This window comes from Podarcis tiliguerta, assembly GCF_965153285.1.
Source record: "Podarcis tiliguerta genome assembly, chromosome: 4".
Taxonomy (NCBI): Eukaryota; Metazoa; Chordata; class Lepidosauria; order Squamata; family Lacertidae; genus Podarcis; species Podarcis tiliguerta.
In genome coordinates, this window is record NC_139537.1 from 26090014 (window position 1) to 26103222 (window position 13209).

Consider the following 13209-nt stretch of genomic DNA (forward strand, 5'->3'; position numbering starts at 1 on the left):
AATCCTTAGGACTGTTGAAAAATTGCAAGTGACATGATAATTTGGCCAGTGCCTCAGAATGATGGATTGCCAGAAGATTGGAAATGGTTTGCAAGTGACTGGTATAGGGGCATCTGCACTCCACATGGTGGGGTATTTGGGAAAAGTCAGTTCAGTTCTCTTTCACATTGTGCAAAGTTCTCTTTTTTCATTCCTCCTCCTCAAGTCTGAGAGAGTTTTTCATTTCTATTGGCCTAATTTATATGACCTTTCAAAAAAAAATTGTAAAATTTATTTTTCCACGGAAATCTTACTGAAATGGCGAAAGATTTACTTTCAAATGTTGTTACCTATTCCCCAATAGTTTATGAACACATTTGATCTATTGCTGGTTATATTTTCACGGTCAGACCGATGGTAAAGGCTATTTTGTTCAGTGCATATAGCCCGAACAGTCAATATAAAAGCCAATTTATGTATAGTATCGTTTGCTCTCATCTGTATTTGATTTGTTATGTTTCACTGCTGTCAGATTTAACTCTGAAACACATAAATGCTATGAAAGTCATTTTACCATGTTTTGATATTTGGCCTCTCAAGAATAACACATTTGTTCTTTGTTTTACATCACTTCAGGACTGCAGTTCTGCAGAAGTAACTCCCGATGGAAGTTGCCCAGCTTGCAAAAAGAAGGGTCTCATACGAGGTCTACGAATATATCACATCAGTTTTGAAGAATCTATTTTCTTGTGTGAAAATCCACAGGTGCATCACTCTTTCTTGTTGAGTTGGGATTGGTCCAATTTTCCTATAATCCAAGATTCTTAATCTGAGCACTTATGCTAATTTCATAAGTAGTTGCTGTAACGTTTTATAACTGGGTATCCCTTTGGCATATAAAATAATGGTTTCATTAAACCGCAAGTACATTATGTTTGAATAGATAGACAGATTATGGCTTGTGCTTAGGGATGAACAGTGAGAGAAAAGTGGTGGTTGTGGGAGGAGGAAAGGCTAAATCAGTAGGAGAATCTGGGAGGGCGGTGATCTAAGGGTACATAGCCTAAGCGCTGATTAATCCAAGCCTAATTCATCAAAACTAGAAATTTCATTCCTTTTTGTAAAAGTCGGGGGGAAAAGAGAGCAGCAGCAATGGGCACATCAAATGTCCAGAAAAACATTTCAGAAATATCATTTCAAAAAATAGTGAGAGAAAAACCAAATATTACTCTGCAGATACCCTCTTTCAAGCCATTTTTTATGTTTCTAAAAATGTTTCTGATTTCGATGAACCAATTTATAGTATTGTTGACTGTGAAGGGTTCTGGAATTCTAAAGAGAACTTACTATCTCAGAGAAGTGCTATTTAAAACACATTTGGATTTTATTCGTTTTTAATTAGGCGTTGCATAACTGTTGTTTCTGTATACAGCCCTCTATTGCATCCCTAAGACCCACGTTGCATGTTATTAATTTACTCAGATATCTTTGTGTTCCCCTCCTCCTCTTTTTCAGTGCATCTACCCTCTGGGATTTGAACCACTAAGCAGCATTATAATTCCTACTGATAAAAAGGATTCTCCATCTCAGGGCACTTGTAGGAAAAGAAAGTCATCTGACACAAGCCTGGTAACCTCTGCTGTTCCCCAACACTTAAAACTGACGAGGACTGATAACTTGATAGAAAATGAGAAGGCGTTCAAACCTGATCTTGCTCCCAAGTGCAATGGAGATAATCTGTTTGGGACTCGGTCAGGGCAGCCTGACTTTCCAGAAGCTAGTCAGCCGAACTTTAATAGTGCAACAGAATCCGTGGAGCAGCAAATGGGCATGAAAATGGCAGCTCAAGGAAGTTCACCGGAAATTTTCAGTGTTCAGGCACAGCTTTTGTCAGATCCTGAAATTGGTTCATCATTGTCTCAAATTCTGCATCAAGACAAACCATCTCGGCCAGAGCCATTGTGGCTTCAGTGGAGGAATGTGTACGCTCTCTGCTGGTTAGATTGCATTCTGTCAACCCTAGTGCATTTAGAAACACTAAGAATGATTCTGAGTGGATCAGTCTTGGAAAACGCTTCTGTAATCCAGAGCCTATTTGCAAAATATAATGAAGCAACTGCACTTGTGAATACTTGCCAACGAGGTAAGCCAAACACAAGTGTCTTTTTTCCTTTTGCTGTCAAAATAATTTTTTTAAGAAGAGAAATCAGTGGGGTGTATAGAACTCTGGGCCTTGGACAATGCAGCTGTTTCTTTTATAGTCGGCATAACGGTTTAAAATCCATGCAGGCCTTACAGCCTCCTTTTTTCCTTGCTTTCTCAAATAAGTTTGTGTCTCTAGTATGTGCACCAGTCTTCAGCTTTGGAAAATGAACCAGCTTTAAGGGAAAAAAAATCAGTCTTTTAGAAGCAGTGGTGTAGTTTTTTGCTTTATATTTCTACTTTCTAAAACTAATCTTCCGCACACCCCCACACACATTTGCTCAGATAACTCAAAAGAGTGATAGCCACTACTGCCTTTTTGGAGGGTCCCCCAGCCCTCTGTAACAGATTTGGGGAGGGGAGGCAAGGGGCTGCAACAGGAAGGAGGGATCTGCAAGAAATGCCTCCTCTTTTACATGAGTGAACACCTCTTATTAGATCAAAACCTGTTCCCCCAATAGAACAGCAGCATGGGCTGTTGCTCATCCTTCTTTTCCCTCTACCATGAATGGCATCAGAATCTGCCCAGTGTGATTAGATACATCAGATGATGCAATGCTTGCTTTGTGAAGGCATCATGCTGTTTATTGACATCAGATACTTGCATGGAGTTTGGAGTTTGTGCAATGCATTTTTGAATGTTGCTTTTTGGTTATGCTTTCCACATCAGCTTTTCTGTTAAGGAACATCTGAATTGTTTCCTTCAGAACCTTCAGTGCACTGCAGATGATTCCAGAGCATGTTCCAGCTCACATGCTTGGTTCAAATAAAGTACCAGGTAGACTCTCAGAGCCTCACTGTAGCTCTGCTGGGAGCGAAAGTATACCCTATAACACACTCATCTCCTCTAGCTTTATGTTCCAGGGAAAGATCAGTAGTGATGGCTAGCTGTCTTCCACTGACTCTTGTCTGACATTTCTCTTTGATGGGTGCCTGATAAGCTTCTGAAGACACCATTGCTCTCCAGGAAGCAATTTGAAAGCCACTTCATGAGAGGCAAGGCAGAGCTTTGGCAGGTGTCCTAGTTAATTTAAGTGGTTCACACCACTTGCCATTAGCTTTGGATAGTTGTTTATAGAGATGGGTGCATTAATCTGATTTCGCAGCACTGGAGATATTTGTGAGCATCTGTATAGCTGTATAGCCATAAACAGCTACATAACAAATAGGATAATTACATCTATTTAATAGTGTTACCAGCTCAATGACAATGTTAAAGTGGTATATATACATACATTAATAAGTGGAATAAATACTCAGTTATTGTTGGTACAGAATAAAAAAATGGCAGTTCCTGGAGACAAAATGTTGATGGATCATTCTGTTTTTTGCAGGTGAATGTGTTTCAGAAGTTCCTTTGGATATTCTTTCGAGAGCTGAATCACACTTGAATGAAATCAGAAATACAATTTTTGTCCAGCTTCAGCCACAGCTTAAATGTAAATTAGGTAAGTAATTGCTAAAGGGTTTTTCATTATTGTCGTTGTTATTATTTTACATATAACAGTGCTAAGTTTCCAAATGTGACAGTAAACTAGTGCCAAACCTTTCTTTTTCCCCTGTATTGTAAAGTTCCTTTATCTTTTGATTCTTTGTGGGTCCAGAGAGAGTCATTCCTCAAGAGTTCTGTGCTAATATATTACAATGCTAGTACTTCCTTTCTGTCCCATCAGATGCAAACTACTTTTCGTTGTCATTAGCTTCAGATTGGATTCCGGTTTCAATGATCTACCGTATTTTTCGCCCCATAGGACGCACCGGCCCATAGGACGCACCATGTTTTTTGGGGGGGAAATAAAGAAAAAAATTTTTATTTCCCCCTCAGGCGCTTGTGGGGCCAGGAGCGGGGAGAAGCGCTTTTCTCCCCACCGCCAGCCTTCACATCAGGTCCGGGGACAGGGGGAAGACTCGCTGCGCCTCCCCACTGTCCCGGGAGCTTGTGGGGCAGGCAGCGGGGAGAAGCGCTTTTCTCCCCGCCGCCAGCCTTCACGTCAGGTCCGGGGACAGGGGGGAGACGCGCCGCGCCTCCCAGCTGTCCCCGGAGCTTGTGGGGCAGGCAGCGGGGAGAAGCGCTCTTCTCCCCGCCGCCAGCCTTCACGTCAGGTCCGGGGACAGGGGGAAGACGCGCCGCGCCTCCCCGCTGTCCCCGGAGCTTGCGGGCAGGCAGCGGGGAGAAGCGCTCTTCTCCCCGCCGCCTGCATGCAGAACAGGTCCGGGGACAGCGGGAAGACGCGCCGCGCCTCCCAGCTGTCCCCGGAGCTTGCGGGCAGGCAGCGGGGAGAAGCGCTCTTCTCCCCACCGCCTGCATGCAGAACAGGTCCGGGGACAGCGGGAAGACGCGCCGCGCCTCCCAGCTGTCCCCGGAGCTTGCGGGCAGGCAGCGGGGAGAAGCGCTCTTCTCCCCGCCGCCAGCCTTCACGTCAGGTCCGGGGACAGGGGGAAGACGCGCCGCGCCTCCTCGCTGTCCCCGGAGCTTGCGGGGCTGGCAGCGGGGAGAAGCACGCATCTCCCCGCCGTCAGCCTCTAAACCACATAGGGAGACAGCGGGATGGCGGCGTTCCGCCTCCCTGCTGTCCCCCGACCTTGTGGGGCTGGCGCTGCGGCTCTCCTGAAGCCTGGAGAGCGAGAGGGGTTGGTGCGCACCGACCCCTCTTGCTCTCCAGGCTTCAGCGAAAGCCTGCATTCGCCCCATAAGACGCACACACATTTCCCCTTCATTTTTGGAGGGGAAAAAGTGCGTCTTATAGGGCGAAAAATACGGTAATACCTTTGTGTGTTCTAGCTGTTTTCTGGGCCATTGATTCCTCAGTTAGGCATAAGGAGAATACTATTGAATCAGATCAAAGGTCCATCTACTCCAGCATTTGGCTTCCCACAGGGGTCAACCAGATGCCTTGGGCAAGTTCTGACACTGAGTGTGAAGGTCGTGCCTTTTTCAATTAATATTTAAGGGTATACTGCCTCTGAACATGCCGATTCCATTTAAGACATGGGAAGCTGCCTTATATGGAATCAAGCCTTTGGTTCACCTCAGTGTTGTTTTCATTGACTGGTAGCAGCTCTCTGGGATTTCAGGCAGGGTTCTCTCCCATCCTCACCTGGAGATGCCAGAGATTGAACCCGGGACATTCTGCATGCAAAGCAGATGCCCTACCACTGAGTTATGGCCCTAACTTAACATAGGGTTCCTTGTTAAGATACCTTCACCAGATTTTCTATCTAAGTAGTAAGTGCTCAGAGTTTCTCATCATGTATAGCCCAATCCTGTGTCAGAAGAAAATTGCACTCAAACTGCACTCTCTGTGCACACTCACCTGGGAGGCCCATTGAACTCAGTGGAACTTACTTTTGAGTAAAGATGCATAAGCTGCTGCTGACAGTTACTAAAAAAAAGTCATAAATTAGGTCTTAGGTTTTGTTTAATATAGGAAGCAAAATGTATAATTCTTAGATATTTCAATGACTTAAAAAGTATATCATTCAATGCAAAATTCAGGTATCTTTAGACCTTCGTACAGAAAGCACGCTTTATGAGCCTGTGCACCAGCGTTTGTAAGAATTGGCCCTTGTAAGTGCTTTCTGAAATATGTGAAACATCTTTTGAAGAGTCACTAGATTTTGGCCATGTTCAGCAAGGTATTTTACATTATTTTAAAAGGACCTGGATAGCTCAGTTGGTTAGAGTATGGTGTTTATAATGCGAAGGTTGCAGGTTCGATCCCCATATGGGACAGCTGCATATTCCTGCACTGCAGGAGGTTGGACTAGATGATCCTCATGGTCCCTTCCAACTCTCTGATTCTATGAAACATAGTAAAATGTTTTTACTGTCCTGTAGGGTGCTTTCATGTATCTCAACCCCTTTCTTTTCTTCAAAGGTAACAAGGAAAGCCCAGTGTTTGCATTCCCTCTACTTTTAAAGAAGGATCCTCAAACAGAAAAACTGTTTCTCCACTCTTATTCATGGAAGTTCGAATGCTCACAGTGTGGCTACCAAGTCAATGACAGGTTAGTTTCTGCTGAAGTTCTTTCTCGTCTTCCTTAATACAAGCACATGTTAATCTTCAAATCAGCGTGGATGTCTTTATATATTTCTCTGAAAACAGAACATGTGCAGGATTGATGGGGTGTTATGAGCATGCCATACATCTCCTTTCACAGCGTAGCATAAAATCTTGTGTTTGCTGTCAGAAAAGACAAGCTAGCTCTGCAGTACTTGATAATTCCTGAGTTTTTCTTGCTGTTGGTCAGGATTGATCCTGCCAGTTAAAGTGTGCATTCAAGAGCAAATGACAGTAGCCCAAACATCATGTTTAGCCTCAACATAAATGAGATTCCCAGATACATCCCATTCTACTTGATTCTATTCCCTGATAAAGACACCAAGTCCAGGAGCGTAATATTGACAGACATTCCCTCCAATGGCTATTTGCTAGCCTAAACAACCAGCACATTTTGCTGGCAGTACAGTACTCCAAGGCTATGTTCACATGCAGGGGAGAATCATGTACACATCCACAGATATCTTTTCTGTTTCTGTTGCAGACATGCCACTGCTTACAGTCAAGCTTACTTTAAACTGGAAAATTCATTGTTCATTGTATTTCAGTCACCTGCAAGCAGCAGGTATATGTTCCTGTAGCTTTTAAAAACTGTTGCATGGGGTAAACGTTCCCACCCTAGGACAATCCCTGAAATTTGCCAGTATTTACTTCTTTAACTTGGAACTTAAAATTACATTTAAGCTTTTGGTTGCAGCAGGTTCAGAGCAATTTTGAATGTGGATCATTCATATGAATGACTCTTCGGGATGTCCCAGGTTTAGCTTGGCAATAATTTTCTCACAGCACTGGATCATTTCTTATTTCAGGCGTCAGAAGACATTAACAACATTTACAAATATCATCCCAGAATGGCACCCGCTGAAAGCTGTTCATACTGGTCCCTGTAATAACTGTCATCACAAATCTCAAAGAAGAGAAATGGTTTTAGAAAAGTAAGTGTGAACCATATTAAGCTGCTGATGTGAGTAAAACTACATCACAGGTGGACAATGAGCTGCTGCTAGTATGAAAATGCACTTCTGGCATAATATTAGTAGCCTTGCTGGGTCCCATCATGTAACTATGAATTTGCCAGCTAGACAGCTGTGCCTACTTCCAAGGTTCTGCTATTTGAAAACCATGGTTTATGGAATCTCATTCTATAAGCTCTCAAATAGTCTATTTGGGTGGTTTTATAAAAAGCTTTTGAGACACTTATGAAACTTTCATAAATGGAGTTTCCTAAGCAGCTAGTTGCTAATTCTGCTGTGTGTGGATGATGTGTCCAATATAAGTTACATAGTTCTAAAGCTACAAATTGTTGTTTCTTTGGTAGTGTTTCCTCGGTACTTATGATGCACTTTGTGGAAGGCTTGCCACGTAATGATCTGGAGACCTACTCATTTCAGTTTCAAGGAGATTCCTACCAAGTAACGGCTGTTGTTCAATATCAGGAGGAGGCAAAACACTTCATAACATGGATCTCGGATTCAGATGGTAAGTACAGTGCATTCTCGTCACCTGTCCTTCAATAGGTGTCTGTCTGCACAGGCTGGTGGAAAGAAAGCAGGAAAAATATGTAAAAGAAAAAACTTACTGCGCAGAGTGTTTCAGCCCTCTCAGGTCTTCATCAGGAAATTTCAAAGGCAGAAGTTCAATCTTGTTTTGTTTCTCCTTTTTCCTTTTAGCTCCCCTGCAATTCGCCTGGGACTTTCTCTTTTTGCTGCAAGTCCTGGTTCGTAGCCTCAGATGATTCTGGGAAGAAAAGCAAGAGATTAGGAACCCATAACTCAGGCATAGGCCCTCCAGATGTTTTGGGACTACAACTCCCATCATCCCTAGCTAACAGGGCCAGTGGTCAGGGATGATGGGAGTTGTAGTCCCAAAACATCTGGAGGGATGAGTTTGCCCATGCCTGCCATAAGTAGTAGACCAGTTAGCAGTATGTGTGCTGTTCTGTTGTAAGTTTTTCTAACCCAGTATACATAAGCTATCACTGTTTCATAATAAGTAGTTCCAGCACACTCACGTCCATTATCCCCTTGCCAATCCTGTCCCAAAAGGCACCTGGGAGCCTCCCACAGTAATGAGGAGGGGTTTCCCTCAAAACCCTTCTCAGAAGGACCAACAATTATGTCTTCTACTGTGTGGTGATCCAAGGTTAAGATAAGAGAAAGCTCGAAAACCGTACCTATATCAGTCCTGTAACCAGTCATCCGGCTGCAGGTTCGATTCCCCGTAAGGGACAACTGCATATTCCTGCATTGCAGGAGGTTGGACTAGATGACTCAGGGTCCCTTCCAACTCTATGATTCTATGAAAATAAGTACAGTGGTACCTCGGGTTAAGTACTTAATTCATTCCGGAGGTCCGTTCTTAACCTGAAACTCTTCTTAACCTGAAGCACCACTTTAGCTAATGGGGCCTCCCGCGCTGCTGCTGCACAATTTCTGTTCTCATCCTGAAGCAAAGTTCTTAACCCGAGGTATTATTTCTGGGTTAGTAGAGTCTGTAACCTGAAGCGTATGTAACCCGAGATACCACTGTAGTACTCATATCCATTATTAGGAACACTTTCTGGCGAGGTGAAATAAATGCTCACATCAGACTTGTAAATAACTGTTTTCTTGATCTCTGGTGGTGAGTAAAAATTGCTTCCAGGCAGGGAAGCCATTGTAAAGTGGTAGAGAATTGGAGACCATTTGTGACTTACATAGGTATGTGTGGGCGGGCAAGCTAGTTGCTGTTTATTTTTGTGGATATATTTCAAAGCTGGTTTATCCAGTAAAGTGCTGAAAGACTTTGAAATGAATAGAACAGTGATTTCCAGAGAACTGTGATGAGGGATTATGCATCCTAAAATTCTGAACTGTTCATTTCTCATTTTCAGAAACATGGCTTGAGTGTGATGACTTAAAGGGTTCGTACTCTAGAAGACACAAGATCTTTGGCGTTCCCCCTTCAGAGATTCACATCGTCATCTGGGAAAGAAAATCGCCACGATTGACAAATGGTCTGGATTCGCAGCTAGAAAGTGAAGTGGCTACGAATGTTCCTTTGCTAAAAGCACAGCCAGATTCTCCATTTAAATATGTTGATGGAAAGGCTGCTGGCAATGCACCTTTAATTTATCACACTGACAATAACTTGAATGCACACACATATGAGACACAAAACTTGATTGCAAATAACAACAGTAATTTGCTTTGTGGCTTGGAAAACCTGGCCAATGATGATGTTGTAACTTTGACTCTTGTACAAGTTCCACTTGACTCTGAAGGTAAACCACTGGACGAAAGCCGTACAGTGGAAAATAACGGACACAGAACGGACACATCGCAGCTGCATGATCCAGGTGGAGTTAAAGTTTCTCCAACTACTTCTGAAAGAGATGTTGCTGGGAAGGAGTGCAAGTTACTTGAAAATGGCAGCACTCCCTTGCATCAAGGGCAGCCAAACAATGCAAGTAACATGCTTATAATGCCGGTCGTTTCTCTGAGCAATGGCCATTATTCACCAGAAATGTTACCAGTTCAAGGGGCAGAACCTGAAGTTCCGATGAAAGATAGCAGCAGCTTGGACACAACAAATCAAGAAAACAAAAGCAGCAGAACAAAAGCAGGGAATAGTGTACAGATAACACATAGTACTGTAGAACACTGGAGAGAAGCAACAGCAAATTCCCAGGCTAGTGCTGCTTCTTCCCCAAGTAGTTCTTCTCACTCGGCCCCTAAAAACGGAACGAAGCCATTCACAGGCAGTTGGGTAAAGGGTTTACTTGAAAGATCTCATCCTCTCATGCCCAAAAGTTTATTAACCTATAATAACACGGAGATCTGTAAAAAGCCCATTAAAAAAGAAACTCGCTTCACTTCACTTGGTAAACAGGCAAGCCACTTTCATGGTTTTCAAGCAAAACATTCAAAAAACCAAAGGGAGAAGATAACGGAAAGGGCATTAGATTCTTCTCATAAGGCTCCTCCTCCATCCTCACCCACTCTCTTTGCAAGTCCCCCTATAGAAAAGCATCACATTGTTGGAAGCAAAAGAACTGTGGTGGAGAGTGCTGGCTCACTGGTTGCTTTGGGTAACCAGATTGGGCCTAAACCGAGCCACAATAAAACTAAAAGCTTTACATCGGCTGAGAATGTTGAAGAGTCAAGTGTTACAATAGCACACCGACTGCGCCTCCAACTTCAACAGCAGCTGAAAGCTAAGAAGGAGAAACTGGCTTCGCTCGATAAGGTGGCAAAGGCTCAGGTGCGAAACAGGCGCTCTTCCAAGAAAAGGATGAAGGATCAGTCACAGCTTCAATCCCAGAAAGAAAGTGACTCCCTGCAGAGCTTGTTAAATGCCCTGCAGCACCAAATTGATGTTGAAGATAGTAAATCTGTGAATTCTCTAAGCACCAGTATGTCCCAGTGTAGCAGTTCAAGTTTTGATGACATTTTATCTGAGCTGCTGTCTCCCACTACATCTGTTGCTTCCTTGGAACTTCCACAAGAAGAAGAGTGTGGATATGGTGCACAGGAAATAAACCATGACCATAATTATCATAGTCCAGTAAAGGAGAATGGATATGAGGACCATACAAACCTGTCACTTAAATCATCCCCCAAGAAACTCGACTTTGAAAGTCCAACAAAACAATTTAGTCTAGAAGAACTGTTGCCTAGTTCAATGCTGAATTCAATAATGGCTGACACTCAAGACTTGCATCACTTTGATGAAACTCTCTTAGCATGGTGAATTGTGTTTTAACAATTTCACATGTTTCTGTTAGATGGCTTTAAAGCAAAGCATAACTTGTGTTCCAAGCTAATTTTGCACATGGTGGTTCTTTGGATTTTTTTAAAATGTGAAAGGTTTTTTTACTATGAGGTTGGTTTATTATTATTATTAATAAATTAAGACAAACTGGAAGAGACGAGACTCTGGATTTTGTGTCTGAAACAGATGTGATAACAGGTAGAGTTTTCACAAACAGTAAAAAGTTACTGAGGAAGAATTACATTCACACAAGAGCCGTCAAAGCAAAATGCATAATAGCTGAGCCACAGAAATCTGGTAACATCATGAAAAAGTATACCGTATATATGGCATCATGTTCATAAGTTTGGCAGCACAGTTGCTGACAGATGCTTGTCTCAAAACTCATTGGCATAGTCAGCTCTTTAAAAAAGAGCTGTTAGGTTTCTATTTCCCCCCACAATTATGTGTGTTAAAATATTTTGTTTTTTACACTTGGAAGAAAAAATTCTCTTCTCAAAAGATACCTAATGAAGCAAGTTTCATCTAAATCAATAATGAAGAGAATGTGACATAAACATACATCTTTTCAGCCTGCTCTTTCTGATTAAGTAATAGTCCTTTGTGATTGCTGTGTTTGCACATAATGCTAAACCATGGCTTGCTTCAACCCTGATTTGTTGGGGAGGGGAACCTGAGTTGTCTCACCAATAAGCAAGTAAGACATGGCTTACTTCTAGAAAGTTGGTTTGTTTTCAGCTGTTCTTGCTTTATGCCTCTGTAGCTTGCCCATGTTCTGGAGATTGGGTGGCTAAACAAACCATGGTTAAGCAAAGTTGTTTGGTTTGGACCATGGTTAGTCTGATTGTCTGGATTCATATGTTCACAAACACTACATTTTGGCTAAACAGGTCTTGCCTTAGTTTTAGTTATGTATGAAACCGGGCCACTCCCTCCTGTTCAGATGAGTTGTGAGGTTTAAGATTCATTTAGGAGGCACTTGGGTTTTATTACAGTCAAGTAGTATATAAATTTAGTTAAATAAAAAAATACTATTTCTGGGACCATACTAAAGGGATATGAGCAAATCTACTAAAACTTGAATCAAGGCATTTTAAAACACCCCCCGTTTCAATCAAAATGAAAAGAAAATTGTTTTCAAAAGTGGAGGCAGTCTAAAACTGACTTATATTTCTCATTGTGTTTTTAAGCACCCTTTGAGAAGTGTATTTTTCACATTTACTTCATTGTATTGATTATTCAAGAGGGATGCAGGTGGCGCTGTGGGTTAAACTACAGAGCCTAGGACTTGCTGATCAGAAGGTCGGCAGTTTGAATCCCCGCAGCAGGGTGAGCTCCTGTTGTTCCGTCCCTGCTCCTGCCAACCTAGCAGTTCGAAAGCATGTCAAAAGTGCATTTAGATAAATAGATACTGCTCCGGCGGGAAGGTAAACGGCATTTCCATGCACTGCTTTGGTTTGCCAGAAGCGGCTTAGTCATGCTGGCCACATGACCCGGAAGCTGTACGCCAGCTCCCTCGGCCAATAAAGCGAGATGAGCGCTGCACCCCAGAGTCGGCCACGACTGGACCTAATGGTCAGGGATCCCTTTACCTTTTACCTATTGATTATTCACATTCCAGAAAATGGATCACTGTTACTTGGTGAGGGAATCTTGGGAGTGCAAGTACATTTATTTGTCGGCCTGTCGCCACCTCTGCTTAATGACTTCATGCCACCTAAATGCATCTGCTCCATAACTGATGTACTTATTGTTAGGTAATGCCAACTTAGAGCTAAACCTAGGAGGCTGCCAAAGGCTGTGTAGAAACTACGGTAGATCTTGCTCTGATCGTATATTTGTTATATATATATATATGACCTTTATCTTCCAAGGATCTCAAGGTGGCAGGTGTGGAGGACTCCCTGGTCCTGAATAGGGTAACTGCCCCTAAAGGACCAGGTACGCAGCCTGGGAGTAATTTTGGACTCGCAGCTGTCCACGGAGGCGCAGGTCAGTTCTGTGTCCAGGGCAGCTGTCTACCAGCTCCATCTGGTATGCAGACTGTCTCACCAGAGTGGTGAATGCTCTAGATATCTCCTGCTTGGACTACCGCAATACTCTCTACCTTTGAAGGTGACCCAGATACTACAACTAATCCGGAATGTGGCAGCTAGACTGGTGACTGGGAGTAGCTGCCGAGACCATATAACACCGGTCCTGAAAGACCTACATT

General features: G+C 43.0%; 1 protein-coding gene across 2 annotated transcripts; it reads left to right on the top strand.

Annotated features, from left to right (window-relative positions):
- Positions 1-23: 23 nt before the first annotated feature.
- Positions 24-11147, top strand: USPL1 (ubiquitin specific peptidase like 1). 2 transcript variants are annotated; one of them, XM_083437045.1, is made up of 8 exons: positions 24-145; positions 616-744; positions 1495-2122; positions 3516-3629; positions 6060-6189; positions 7052-7177; positions 7561-7721; positions 9115-11147. In XM_083437045.1, exons 1-8 carry the CDS (start codon positions 59-61, stop codon positions 10971-10973), a joined length of 3234 nt encoding a protein of 1077 aa, XP_083293171.1. In that variant the 5' UTR covers positions 24-58; the 3' UTR covers positions 10974-11147. The 2 variants fall into 2 exon arrangements, with proteins under 2 accessions (XP_083293171.1, XP_083293170.1); XM_083437044.1 differs by lacking the exon at positions 24-145 and having other exon boundaries at positions 259-744.
- The last annotated feature ends 2062 nt before the right edge of the window (positions 11148-13209 follow it).